Here is a 14,635-nt window from a genome sequence, read left to right on the forward strand (position 1 = left end):
GGGCTTATTTTGACACGGGTTTGAACTAACAGAGGTGGAATTTGTACAAGGTTGAGGTCATGTGATTCTTTAGGTATACAGATGTTGGAAACATATTATCCTTGAATCTGTTGTTTTGCCTAAATGCTTTATTCTTTTTAATTGTGATCATTATGGGACACATCAAACACTCTCCACAATTCATGTGATAATATTGAAACATTCTTTTATCTCTAAAACTTAACTCGCAAACGAACATTAACATTGTAGTTTATAGGGTTAAAACTTTTATATAATTGATATATCATCATATACATCTATAAATAAAATATATGTAATATGTCACAAGATGTAATTATGGTAAGATTCATTAGAGTATGTGGTAAGAGGCTTCAAAATGACTCAAGCTTAAGATTTCATTTAAGACTAGGAGTGAAACGAGTTGAGTATGTATGAATGAAAAACAATGTTCTCTTGATCGGATAAAGACTTTTTATATTATTAATATATGACTTACTTATCATTCATGTATTAATTATCATTATCTTCTACGTAAATCTCATTCAGGATATGTTGAAAATATAAAGTTAATTATTTTGGATCCTATCGCATTTACTAACATGACCCTAAAATAAAGAGACAAATAATGTCTTAAATTTAGATTTAGTTATGGTAAGTCAATTAATAATTTCAAACATATAAAATATATTTTTTATGATTTATTTTTACGTCTAATTGTATGTTTATTAGTTTTTAATATAACAATTTAATTCTTTAGCTGATTAATACATTATCATTTTATTACTCCATATATATTCCAATAAATATCTTATTTTTCATAATAATAAATGAAGCGTTAACTTTGAAATGTTAGTATTTCTTTTGATAAATTTGGAAATTACAATTACTTTTACGTATTTTTAATCTGTCTACTTTTAACTATTTTATTAATTAATATTCAACTCCCTTTAACCCATTAGAGATGTGCTTTATTTTGGACACTTCTTTTTCATTGTTTATTTATACTCCCAAATAAGTAAGTGAATATGGTAGATATATTTATTCATATTTAAAAACCTAAAACCAATGATTTGAATGATTGAACATGATAAATCAATTGAGTTAATAAAAAATATTTTCTAAAAACAACTAGTGCTGAGCTGAAACTAAAATCAATTGCTTTTCAATTCTTTTCCAATTATTTGTCACTATGGTTATATTTCTATTTCTGAGCTTATATTCTAAGAAAACAGTTGTTCAATTAAATTTTAAATTTATTTATGTGCTTTTGTTGATATATTATTTGATTATGTTTTGAACTTATTTTGTAACATTTTGTTTAACTAAGTATAATATTGTTTTTTTTAAATTTGGAGTATAAACTGGTTCAAATTATAACCGCATCATGTAATACGACCATAATATTGTAGTTGTGGTGACTGCTGCAATTACACCACAATATATTAGTCCATATTAGATCACATTAAATTCAAAAATAATCTTTTAATTACAAAATAATTCATACATCAAAACAATGACTCATTGACCCAATACCACCATGTTGAACATCATTGTAAAACTCGATCTGGGTATTCATATTTGGGTGAGATAGCAAGCTTTACATATTAGACATTTGATTCTAAAATCACTCATAAAAATGTAAAATCCAGAGTTTGGTCCTACTAAGGGTGGCATGACAATTCTATTGTAAATCAGTGTTGAAATGAAATTTAAAAAGCCTCATAACATGAAATCTATTAATAATGGTCTATGATTGAAAAATGAACTAAAATATGAGAGTACATCTATTATCCATAATTTGGTGTTATATCATGTGTCATTAATTGTTATAATTGGTTGATTAAAATATATTTAAGTTAGAATTTTAATTATTTAGTATTTTTCTGACCAATCGCAATTGATCCACGTGGAGTGACGAATCACAATTGTAGGAATGGACTATGGTTCTTATCATATTCTTTGTTAGTTTTAACTAATGATTTGTTTCCATGTACTGGTTGCAATATTTTTTTCTTGTTTGATAGAGAAAATTCATTCTCTCTATTTGGTTTCCATCTATGAAAGTTGTTTTACTTTTCAATGAATTTCATATCACAAAGCAAATTTGAAGCAGTCAATACAATTTTTAAACTACATAATCTTCGTGAATTTTACAAGGTCAGTTTTATTGAGTAGGACTGTGGTCACAAGAAAATACAACTACACTTGAAATACTCTATACTTTATTTATCATTGTGCCTGTTGATCTTACTTGAAATACTATATATACCGGATCAATGATATCGCGAGACATCATCCATTCCTTAAGAGTCTGTTTGTAATTTTGGTTTTGGAGGGGAAGAAAGGAAGAAGAAAGACTTACTTGATGCATTCGTCTCTATCTCTATTATGAATGAAAATATGACAGCATTTTATATATATATTATGGATTGACCTTCTAATTTGTACGTAGTGATAGTAGACTTTTTTTTCTTGAAAAGAGGAATTGTTAAACCTCATGATGAAGCAAATAAGTTATTCTAGTTAATAACTTTTGTCAAACTCTTTCATATTGGAATGATGTTATAAAAGTAAGCCTGTCAATTTTAGCAAGAACATATACATGAAATTTTTGCATAATTTTGAATGATATTGTACAAGTAATATTTGAACCATAATTTTTGAAGTATTGCACTCCATACAATTCATTTGAAAGTTATGGTAATAATAAGCATATTTCTGTGGTGCATCTAGATCTGGTTTATTAATATGTTCAAGAGGAAGCATGTCACTATGAACCAAAGCTATATCAACAACTCGATGACCACATTAAGCTGTTTGGAGCTGATTTTAGGGCTGTTTTGGGGCAGTGCAGCAGTGTTTGAGTGTTTTGGGGCTGTTTGGGATTGTCAGGGTTATTTAAGGGCAGTGCGGTGGTGCAGTAGTGTTTGGACACTGTTTGGGGCTGTCACGGTTGCTGTTTGGGAGGTGCGGCAGCGCGACGGTGCGGTGGCAGTTGGTGGCAAAGGTTATGGTGGTGAAAGAGATTTCTGTGTTTTGGGATGAGTAAGGTTAATGGGGGGGAGGGAAAAGAAGGGTAGGGATGAGGGGTGGATTTTTTTTGAAATAGAAATTATAAAACTACACCTTATACTAATTTTATTACAATTAAACTATAAAGGTTAATTTTATCCAAAACTTTTAGTGCACAATGCTAACCTACTCCAACTAGAAAACCCCTTTACCTAGGTTAGCAAAACCCATTAAGTAATATTCCAATTACCCAACTTTTGTATAGAAGTATTTGTTGATTGACTTGGTTGAGGGAATAAGCTAATTGATATAGATGAATACCATATTCTTCATTCTACTCTTCTAATATTGTCCTTCAAGAATGATGAGAACTATAAAGCTATACAATACAACTATCTGTCTAAGATGGAAAGAAAGGTGGGTTAGTTTAACAACCATGAGATAAACACGAGAAAATTTCCCAGACCCCTGAAATTCAAGTGGTGTAATGAAAAAGGAGGGTTGTTGTGGTCTAAGTTTTATAAAAGGTAGGGTACACACCAGGGCATCATGAAAACAAGTTGTTCAGCTAGCATTACAGAAGGCTCTATTGAGTATCTTTGGGTCCCTTTTGCTTCATTGATTTGTCTGTCTTTATCACCTTGAGACATTTCCTATATCTGATTCTTTTTCCAATCTCATTTTCTTGTTCTGCAGGAACTTTCATATCTTTCCTTGGTGGAAAATGTTCTCAGTTTTGACCAAATTTACCATAAAATGCACGTGCCTAAAATGAAAGCACCAGCAGCTATCAATTTTTTTTGTGTGTAACCAAGGGTATCCCAAACTATTCCTTTTCGGGATGCGTAGCTACTGCTCCCAACAAATGCTGCTCACATGAATCGAAACTTTGAACAGCAATCAAATTCAAATGAAGGCCTCAGACATGCCAAGCTCATAACCCTTACACACCTCCTGAGAACTCCCATCAAAGCCAACAAAATAAGAACAAGCTCACGAATTTCCTTCCCTCAATGCCAACAAAGGTTACAGGGTCTACACTCAAACGAACTAATCTATATTCATAATGATCAGTATTTTAGAAAGTAACAAATGCATCAAATAAAGAACCAATCAACCAACTACGATATAAAATCATAGCAAAATCTTAAGTAATTTTTCACCTGGTGAACATACAGACACTGGCCATAAGATCTGAAACCAAACCAAACCAACCCAATGAAATACTAGCAAGCAAGAAATATAGGAGTTCGAAACTAAAAATATCAATACTCAGATGGGGAAATAACATCATCAATCTTCAGTATCATCTTGACAACTTGTGTTGCGAGCAAAATCTGTTGCTGCTTTCCAATCAAAGTTTCGAAGACATTTTGCTCACGCATGTCGTTAGTGCCAACATCATTGCAATCAATGCCATAGTGAGGATAATTGTCCTGAAGGTAGAGCTAAGGTTAGTGCTATAATATAAAGAGAAGTCGATTGAAACCAAGTACATAAATATAGCATGGTCAGAGTGCACGAGTGCAGTAACTACTAACTAGGCTCAAAACAGTCATGAATCAAGTTAAATTTACCTTAATTTGCTGAGATTTGACAGAAGATAACGTTTCAATTGGTTGGAGGCCACTATTTTCTGCAAGGGCCATAGGGATATACTCTAAAGCATCCCCGAATGCCCTGATAGCATACTGCAGGGGAAATAGAAAACGAACAATAAATAAAGTTCCGGGAATAACCAGACAATAGTAAATTACTGAAGAAACTATATACACTACCATTAAAAAACTGTTTTTAATAGCATTTTAAACAGGCCGCTCTTATGATTGATTGAAAAATAAAACTATATATTGACAATGAATAAAAATTAAACCCACTGACTTTAAAAATATTCATACCTGTTCCACTCCAGGGTATTTATCAGCAGCTGCCTCCACAGCAATAGAGCATGAAATTTCAGCAGAACCACCACCATATACAATAGAATTGTTACGGATGAGATTCCTAGCCACACACAAGGCATCATGTATGCTGCGCTTTGTCTCCTCTACGATCATTTTGTTACCTACAAAAAAAAACAGCTTTTATTAATTTGTCAAGGTTGATAAGACATTTATCAGTCTTTGAAGTTCATTTTATAAAGCTCTGCACTAAATCAAGTAGTTGACAGTTGTAAAGCCATTAATGAAACAGGTAATATTGAAAGATGTTTAAAACTCACATCTTGATGCAATAAACTACCAAACACAATATTAAATCATGGTCTGTTAGAAAATTATCCTTCTTCGAAAAGATATGTAATTGCACAAAAATCAACAACAAACCAGTTAAATAAAGAGGTGAAAAGCTACAGGTCCTCACCTCCACGAATGAATATTGTTACAGCCTTTGAATTTGCACAATGCTCAATGTACAGCATTCGGTCTTTGGTTGTACCAAAGGATTTCTCTCGAACCAGACCAGCCTTATAAAAATAGATGAACAATTAATGTTAATTGCAGCCAAACATGCAAGAAGAGTGCACATAAGTACTTAGTGTAAAGCATGCCACATTGCTAACCCGACATTGGATACCAGAAGAATAGAACCACTACCACAAGTTCTAAAATATTTAGTCCACAATTGAATGTGAATTAATGATTGGTAGCATGCCCAAAGAAATAGCAGAAAGAAAGGAAAACTATAATTTAAAGATCCCGAAACCCCCCAAATATAAACAGAGTGGTATGATACCTTTCCCAACTTCTCTGGAGTTAACTCCTGGAACCTAGGCACTATTCTTCCTCCTGCATTTACAAAAACATCATTTTCTTGACCGCATAAGAAAATATCTTAGCAACAGCTGACGGTTATAACTCACGCAGTTATCTTGTAGAAAGAATTACAAACTTACAAAGAATACAATGTTTAATGAAAACAAACCTGTTGCTATAGCTATCAATTCCAACTCAACACCACCAACCCATCTAACAGCTGGCAAGTTCCTGTGCATTAAGAGATGATTTGCTTCATCATCAAAACCCCATTGACAGATAACCAATGTTGCACCCACATCCTGCAGATCACATAAATTTAAACAAATTCTAGTATTAAAAAAGTATATAAAAGTAGTACAATTTGAATTTAAAACGCAATAAGCTTAACCACCAGCAAAAGTAAGGTCGCCGAATAGAAAATTTTATAAACTGTCAACGAAATCTTACCTTGCATTTTTCAACCATGTCATCAAAATACTGTTGTTCTTGCTTCCTTAATGTCTGGAACTTCTCCACTGTGTCAATATCAACCTTATGCTTAGTCTTTGGCTTTGGAGGCTCAAAGGGGCAAGTCAAGATAGCAATTTTAGCATCTTCAATTTGCTTAGGCATTTGGGGATGACTCATATCCTTGTCTACAATAACTCCATATACTAACTCGGTATCTTCCAATTTACCACCAACTTTTCCTTCAACTTTAATTAAATCTAAGTTAACATCTTTTCTCTCTAGATCAGCAACAGCAACAACAGCTTTCACTGCAATCTCAGCCAAGCTACGTTTGCATCGATTAACACTGCAACATTAAAATGAACGAAAGACAAGATTATAAAACAAGATGCATCATATAAGAAGGTAAATGATTAATCAGCAATTATATAACAATGCACTCACATTTTTGAGGACAAAGTGGTCATACAAGTTTGAATCAGAGGCTCCAAATCTGCCACTCCAAATTCAAACTTGTTAGCTACATGTTCTAGATGTTCAACAGAAATTCTGGATGCTGTTTCATAGCCCTCAGCAACCCTAATTGGATGGATTCCTCGTTCCAAGAGCCGCTCAGCTTGCTCAAGAAGAGCTCCAGCCAGCACAACAACTCCTGTGGTGCCATCTCCGATTTCATAATCTTGACTCCTAGACAGCTCTACCATCAGCTTTGCAATTTGATTGTCAACATCCATCTGCTCCAAGATTGTTGCTCCATCATTTGCTGTAAAACACAAAAGGTTAGTAGTAAGTTGCAGCAACAACAAAAATGCAAGAGACAACCACTTCAAGACGTCTAAGAACTGATAAACGTCTAAAATAAATCATAAAATGCAACCAAAGGCCAATATGCCCCAATATGGTGATAATGAAGGTCCTAATTCCAGTTAACCATCAAGCCTAAGAATCATGTGTTATACTAGTCAAAATAAAAAAAAATGCATGTATGCAGCAACCTTTTTTTATGATAAAAATTTAGTGGAACTCTATCAAGGAAACTTCTAAATAATGTGAATTTTACTTTAATATAAGGTTAGTGATTTATTTAGCAAACTAAAGCTATACTCTAATCTATAAGAATTTAAGTGCTAGGACTTAGGACGTATGGATATAATACAAGACACCAATATGATACAACACAAACACGGGAATAAGGAAACTTTTAAATATTATAGGACACAAGATCACTGTGGTATATAATATAAAACAACTATTAAGATTAACATAAAAGCCCAAACCTTAAATTGTTAACAGAGAAATAATATATTTAGGACTCGTTTGGTGGATAGGATAAGAGAAACTATCCTATCATGTTGTAACCAAGAATTTGGTTAAGCGGCAAGATAGGATGGGTTACCATGTTGGCTTATCCTATCATATACACCTAGTGTATTTTCAATGGCTGGTTTAGAAATGATAGTGCATTTTTTTCCTTATACTTAAACACCACTACCACACTACCGCCAATACCACCACCATATCAATGTCAGCTTTATTTGGTGCGCAACAAACTATGAGTAGATTAAGAGCATATCCTGCTCTCTATCCAATCACATCCTTATCCTATCCTGGCCACCGAACCAGCCAAAACATAATAAAATGCGACCATTTCATCTATTTTGGTATAAAAATTCAAAAGGATATATATAATTAAGTTAGGAGTATCGGAAACTAGGGATCACATCTACTGTCTTAGAAAGTGTCACTCCATGTGCCACTTGCTGGTTGAAATAATATACTTTAAGTTAAAAGTTTAATAATTAATTATTTTTCTAATCAATCACAACTAACACGCTTTTTAGGACAAAAGATATACTTCCCAAACTATCCATGAAGCACGCAGTCACATTTCTCTGATGAAATTAGTTGAACTCGCATTTATAACTTCAAGAAACACTTCTTCAAAAATTAATAATTTATTAACTACTATTTTAAGTAAGTGATTTACTTAACCAACATAAACCCTACTAAAATGTTTAAGAACTAATACATTTACTTATTCAAAGAAACACAAACAATAAAATGAAATAGCAAAATAGCACATTCAATTGTTTCACTTCACAGAGCACATGGATCTAAATAAGAGAAAAAATAGAGATTAAGAGAGAAGGAAGAAGAAGATACAAATGGTAACGTCGCCGTCGGGGCTAGAAAGAATCTTATCCATTCCTTTAGGGCCAAGAGAAGTTCTGAGGATTTGAGCGACGGCTTTTGCGGCGGCGATATTCGATTTCTGAGCATCGAGACCTCTTAACCTGAATTTCTGATCTTGATCCTTGATAATTATAAATGGCCTTCCATATTCGTCGAAAGCCAACGCCATTTTTGAAAGATGGCGATGAAAAAAAATCAACAGAAAATGAATCGAATCGATGATGTTGAAGAAGGAGGAGGAAGAAGAAAGAGGAAACAGGGTTATTGAAGGAACAAGCCCAAGCCCAAGCCCGATACTTATAGAATCGCTTTTAAAATAAGTGGGTTTAGATTTAACCTAGTAATAATAGTTTCAAGAGAGTACATCTTTTCCCAAAAAAAACGTGTCACTCCACGTGCCATTTTTTTTTATTGGTGAGAAAAATAATTTATTATTAATTTTAAACTTAATTATATATTTTTTAATCAATTAGAAGAAGTGTCATATATAATGTGACACACTTTTTTGATATAACATATGTTTGACCCTAGTTTCAACTCCGACTTTATTAAGTTGTGATTTTTTGTTTCCCATTGAGAATAAAATATCTTTTATTATTAAATGTGTCTTGTGTTTTTAGTTTTTTGTATTTTTTTTGTATGAAATGATTAAATATAATACATGTCATGATTTTAATAAGTATATGAGATAACTTATCTCATGACAATATACTTTATTCCCTTAATAGTGAAGTATTTACCACTTTTCATAATCCGTTCTTGCTCTAAACTCATTTTGGAAAATAATAAATCTATCTTATTTTTAATTTAATACTTACTTTATTTAGTAGTGTGATGTTTTGATGCTCCTTTTTATGTTTTTCTATCTCATGTAACTTTCTCTTTTTATAGTAGAAATCCTATTTTACACTCACCTATATAGATAATAATGAGATGGAAGAGCTAAAATGAGCCATAAGTATTGATTCAAATATGAAAATAAGGCAGAGAAGAATAAATGATATGTAGACTCAAGGCTTGTATCACAAAACTTACAAAAGTATAAGGATTTAATATAAGGATTTAATATGTATACACTGACAGTGTAAATGTTTTTTACATTGTCAGTCAATCATCCACCATTGATTTATTAACCACCATTGACTCTCAAACAAAAGTAATACAAATCAGTGGTGAATGATATGCTAACAATGTAAAAAACTTTACACTGTCAGTGCACAGATTTTAAACTCAAAGTATAATGTTATTAGCTCCCACACTCACATAAACTTGTGTAAGAATGTAAGATTGGTTGACTTCTTTGTTCTACTTTGTCATGGTTGGCACAATAAATGTTTTTAAAAAATATAATCAGAAATCTATATGAAATTGTTAAGTAATTGTCTCCTTAGCAAATCATATATATTTTTATAAAATTAACACCATATTAATAATTATTTTTACAACCATATCCATACCTAATTAATTACTTAATAAGAAAGATGATAAGTGTAAATGAATGACTATAGTTATTATAATAGAGAGATAAATAATAAAATATTATGTGTTACATAAATTTAATATAAAAGGGAATACTTACTTTAAAGACACAAATGAATAAAGAGAGATAAATAATCCAAAGTTAGTATAATATTCTTTAAAGACAATTCAAATCCTTTCCCAAGGTGTAAAAGGGAAGGTTAGGGCAAGAAACAAGGGCACTAGCTAGCAATTCAAATCTCACAACCCTAAAGAAAAAGACAATGAATGAAAAGTTCCTCGGTTCATCCAATTTGGGAGGGACTACCATTTTTCTTTTGGGCCATGCTTCAACTTTACATATCAAATTCAAAGTTCAAAAATAAAAAAAAGTCCCTAGTATAATAAGTTTTTTCTTAGAGTAAAAGAGAAAAAATATATACATAGAATGTGTACAAGTTTTTTATACTATCAATCTTCCAACATTTATATTTAATTATTATTAATTTTTAATATAAGTATTATAAATAAATAATGAATCAAACTCTCATTTTTTACCTTCCTTATCTCTCCTCTTATATATGTGTAAAGAATGGCTTGTTTTGCTTCTCTTTACATAGAAAGGGATTTTCTCTCATCATCACCTCTTTCTACAAGAAAGCTTCTTCCTACATTTATTTCTTTGTTACAAAACTTCTACTGCTACTAACAAGACATTGGTCTAGTGATGTAAGGTCCTACTGGATCCTCAAGGTCGAGATTTCGATTTCTGGGAGCGACACTTATTGGGAAAGACAATCACGAACCCCGAAAAAGGATTAGTTCCTTACCAAAAAAAGTGAGGAGATATATTGGTAATACAAAAAAATACTTCTACTACAAGTATTTGTACAAAGTGAAGACAATATGTCTATGACCATGCCAGTCACATATCTTTCGGTGCATTTGATTGTATACATGCAATACCCAAGAAATTTCACTTCTCCACCAAGGTTTGTCAAGCTACAAGTATCAAAATTTGTGCATTTATGTATACATGTAGTCTGATTAATTAACCTTAAACATTCATCTGTCCAACTAGAAGTAGTAAATAGTTTTAAGTTGAGATCATGATTATGTTGCAGAATCATGAAAATGTGATCGATGTTGATGTAGTTGTTGAGATTCCTGCAATAATAATATAATATAATACTTATGTATTGTTAGTATAAAGATTTGTAAATAATCAGTAATATATCATTTACCATTTATTTGTATTATTTTTCTAAAGAGTAAATGATAATTAAATATGAATGTTGAATGATACAAATGATATATAACTTTTAAACTATGAGTGAGTGTATATATATTGTTTCTTATATAGTAAAGTTAATTAGCATGCAATTGGAGGAATATAACGTGGGGTGGTGATGCAATATTAGAGACTCTTGCAATATCAGTATTGCAGCCACAATCATTGTTCTAACAATTTTTTTGATATATAATCAACAAGGTTAATATATCATAAACTTTGGTGTAGAAAGATGAGAACAATGGATTTGATTTCTATAGAAATTAAAGCAGTTTGGAGTGATGAATAAAGTTAACAAGATGGAGGAGACTTGGTTGCTCAAAATAAAATTAGGAAAGCACCTTGACCGAAAAATTACGGTTTTAGTGCACCTTTTAGAAAAATTACAAAACTAGTTTAACTTTATGTATTTTTTTTTCTCTCCTCCCCCAAAATTGGCACTAGAGAGGGAGTTTTATTAAAATATAATTTTTTTTAAACTTCCCCTAAATCATCAAGGGGGAGTTTTATACTTTTTTTATTATTTTTGGGGAGTGGAGTTTAGTGGAGGATGCTTTGGTTCGCAGTGGTTTGGTCAATTTGATTGTTAAGAAATGATGTGATTTTTGGGGGAGTAGAGTTTAGTGTGTCTAATATTTTGAATTCTATTAAAGTAAGGTCTTAGTTATGGTTTGAGGCCAATATGGATTGTAATTTATTCTCTTTTGCGAACTGGTGTGTGAACCCTTGGAGTTGTATGGTGAATAGCTTGTAGTTCTAGTTCTGTTGTGTCTTTTTTCTGCTGTTTTGTTGCAGCTTTTTTGTATTGTTCTAGTTTTAGTTTTTCTGTTGTTCGTCCTATTGTTGCAGCAGTGTATTCTGTTGTCCGGTGTTCTTTGTTTCTGCTGGTTGTATTCTTGATGGATTAGCAATCCATTAATTACTTTACTTATCAAAAAAATGTCACCCATTCTTTCACTAGGATAAAAGCATATTAATTATCTCCTTGTTATATATATTAGGATGTCTTTCAACATTAATAGTTTTCCCTTAAATCCTTGGGGTCTTTATTATTGACAAAAATTAATATGAACCATTAAATCTATATTAAATCTATTTTATATGGTTAAAATTAAAACATAAAAGTATATGATTTTTATGTAATAATATGATTATTAGTTAACTTTTAATCTTAATCATTCATGTATAGTTTATTGACTCAAGTTTATTGTTCTCGATTTTTATATGAGAATTATTCTCACCAGATATATATATACATATATATATTACGGGTTGCTAAAATACAATATAATTTACTCTTTAGTGTGCTCTTAAAAGTGCAAACAAAATGTAAGGAAAATATATTTTTTTATCCTAAATAATTATTTAAAAATTTTAAATTCACAAATTCATCTTTATTTATATCGTTCCCTTTTTATTTTCTGAAGAAAACTATCCACCATTCACTCTACGTTTTAAAATTTTAGTTACTTTTAATTACGCATTATAGAGGTATATAAAGAGAGCTCCAAGACTTGGAATCGTCCAATTAAATGTGAAAGACAACATCCAAAGTTTTTCATATAAATATTTCGGTATTATATTTTGCTTGAATATTTGATTTCTTGGGAAAGTATAAATAGAACAATGAGTAAAGGTCAAATTCATGTACAATGTTATTAAAATTGTACTCATCATCAAACCAGTCAGAATACTAGTATGATAATATAACAGTTCAACTGATAGTTTACTAATTAAATTGTGTAATGGTAAAATTAAATATACATATATATTATATTAACATTAATCTTAAAAAAATGATAAATACTTTTATTTAAACAATTTGTTAAAACGAAACGTATGATTTGTTAGTATACTATATTTTAAAAGTATAAACAAAAGTAATGATTATGTGATTGATTCTCAACAATAATATTTTGCTAAAAATTAAGTCATTTTCAAGCAAAACTTGTAATCTTAAATTAAACCCGACAAGCATGACTAATACGATTTTAATGAAATTGTGCCGGTATAATTAATTTTGACTAGTATAATTATATGACTGGTATAATTTTTATATAGTACTAATATGGAGAACAATTTACCATTTTTTTTTATTAAACCAACATGTACGGGACGATTTGTGTAACTATGTTCAGATACACTTTACATGCCATTCAAATATGGTATTGAAGCAACAGTGAAATTATAATCCTCAATACAACATTAACAATGAGAGAATTAAGCAAGAAGATACTATATAAAATTATGTAAATGCATCACTGAGTACATAACAAAAAGCAAGAAAGAGCAATCAAACTAAACTTAATAAACTTAGACAAACCATACCACAAAAAGACTAGAAAGGTGTGGATTGAACCATCCATCATTGCTATCAGCTTCATCATCATCCATGCTATTAAATAGGGTAAGGAGGAGGAGAAACAACAATAGCTATTATTGTTTCTTTTATTTTTTTTTAGTTTGATTGGTAATTTTCCTCAAGTTTACTCTCCCACTTTTTCTTTTTTGGTTGATAGATTATTACTAGTTTCATTGGGAGAACAAATAGTGCATGAAGATGGGCATGGAATTCTACTAGGGTTGGAATTGATAAGGTTATCAAAATGAATTATTGTAGCTATTATTCTTTTTTGAGATAAGGGGTAGGGGTCAAACTTTTTGATACCTATAGAATTGGTAGAAGCAATAGGGTATTGTAAACCAAGATCTTGATGAAGCCTCACATTGTTGATATCACAACCAGGGATAGAGACTCGGTTGTCAAATATTTCATGAAAACTATAGGAATCAATATTGGAAAAGACATATTCCAATTTTGATGGATCATACCTAGCTTGAGAACTTGAAAACTCTTCTTTTTTCACTTCACCAAGAAGCATCTTTTTAGGAGATGAATGCACAAGTTGAAAGATAGATAGTATTGAGGAAGAAGTGTTTTTGTTTTGCTCAATGGGAAGGAGAAGGTTATGGTGGTTGGTTCAATATATAGGAAGTTATTTATTTATTTTTAATTTTTTTTCAATATTTATGATATTAAAAATATAATAATTTGACTGCAATTAAATATGAGAAATTAATTTCAAGATAGAGAGTTTGAATACATGAAAGGTACATTTAATTAGGAAAAACTTGTCCAATTAGCAATTTGATAGATCTTTTTACCTACTAAAAGTCATTGCATTAATTTTAGGATTAATTTAAATCATACAAATTTTGTATAGATACTAGCAAATGTAATGACTACCCAAAATTGCACGTACCTACTGATAATATTTATGACTGGTCGAGTATGAGTTCATGTTTTTGGACCCACAAGAAATTCAGAAAATTTTAAAACCCACTTGTTAAAGGTTCGGGTAATAAGTTACCCAGACGCGTGGGCATACACCCCTATCCAAAAATATATAGTAACATAATTGTAATGTTATGTTAATCATAAGTGTAATATTATAATATTAATTCATAATTATAA

At 30.9% G+C, this 14,635-nt stretch overlaps 1 protein-coding gene across 1 annotated transcript; it reads right to left on the reverse strand.

Annotated features, from left to right (window-relative positions):
* LOC109325675 (T-complex protein 1 subunit epsilon-like) lies at positions 3,995-8,665 on the reverse strand. The gene is made up of 9 exons (XM_019558171.1): positions 8,382-8,665; positions 6,663-6,981; positions 6,216-6,564; positions 5,935-6,067; positions 5,746-5,798; positions 5,374-5,476; positions 4,911-5,077; positions 4,590-4,703; positions 3,995-4,448 (listed from the first exon to the last, which is right to left on the reverse strand). The coding sequence occupies exons 1-9, from the start codon at positions 8,578-8,580 to the stop codon at positions 4,278-4,280; spliced, it is 1,608 nt and encodes a 535-aa protein (XP_019413716.1). The 5' UTR covers positions 8,581-8,665; the 3' UTR covers positions 3,995-4,277.

This window comes from Lupinus angustifolius, chromosome LG13 (genome assembly GCF_001865875.1).
Source record: "Lupinus angustifolius cultivar Tanjil chromosome LG13, LupAngTanjil_v1.0, whole genome shotgun sequence".
In the NCBI taxonomy this organism is placed as follows: Eukaryota; Viridiplantae; Streptophyta; class Magnoliopsida; order Fabales; family Fabaceae; genus Lupinus; species Lupinus angustifolius.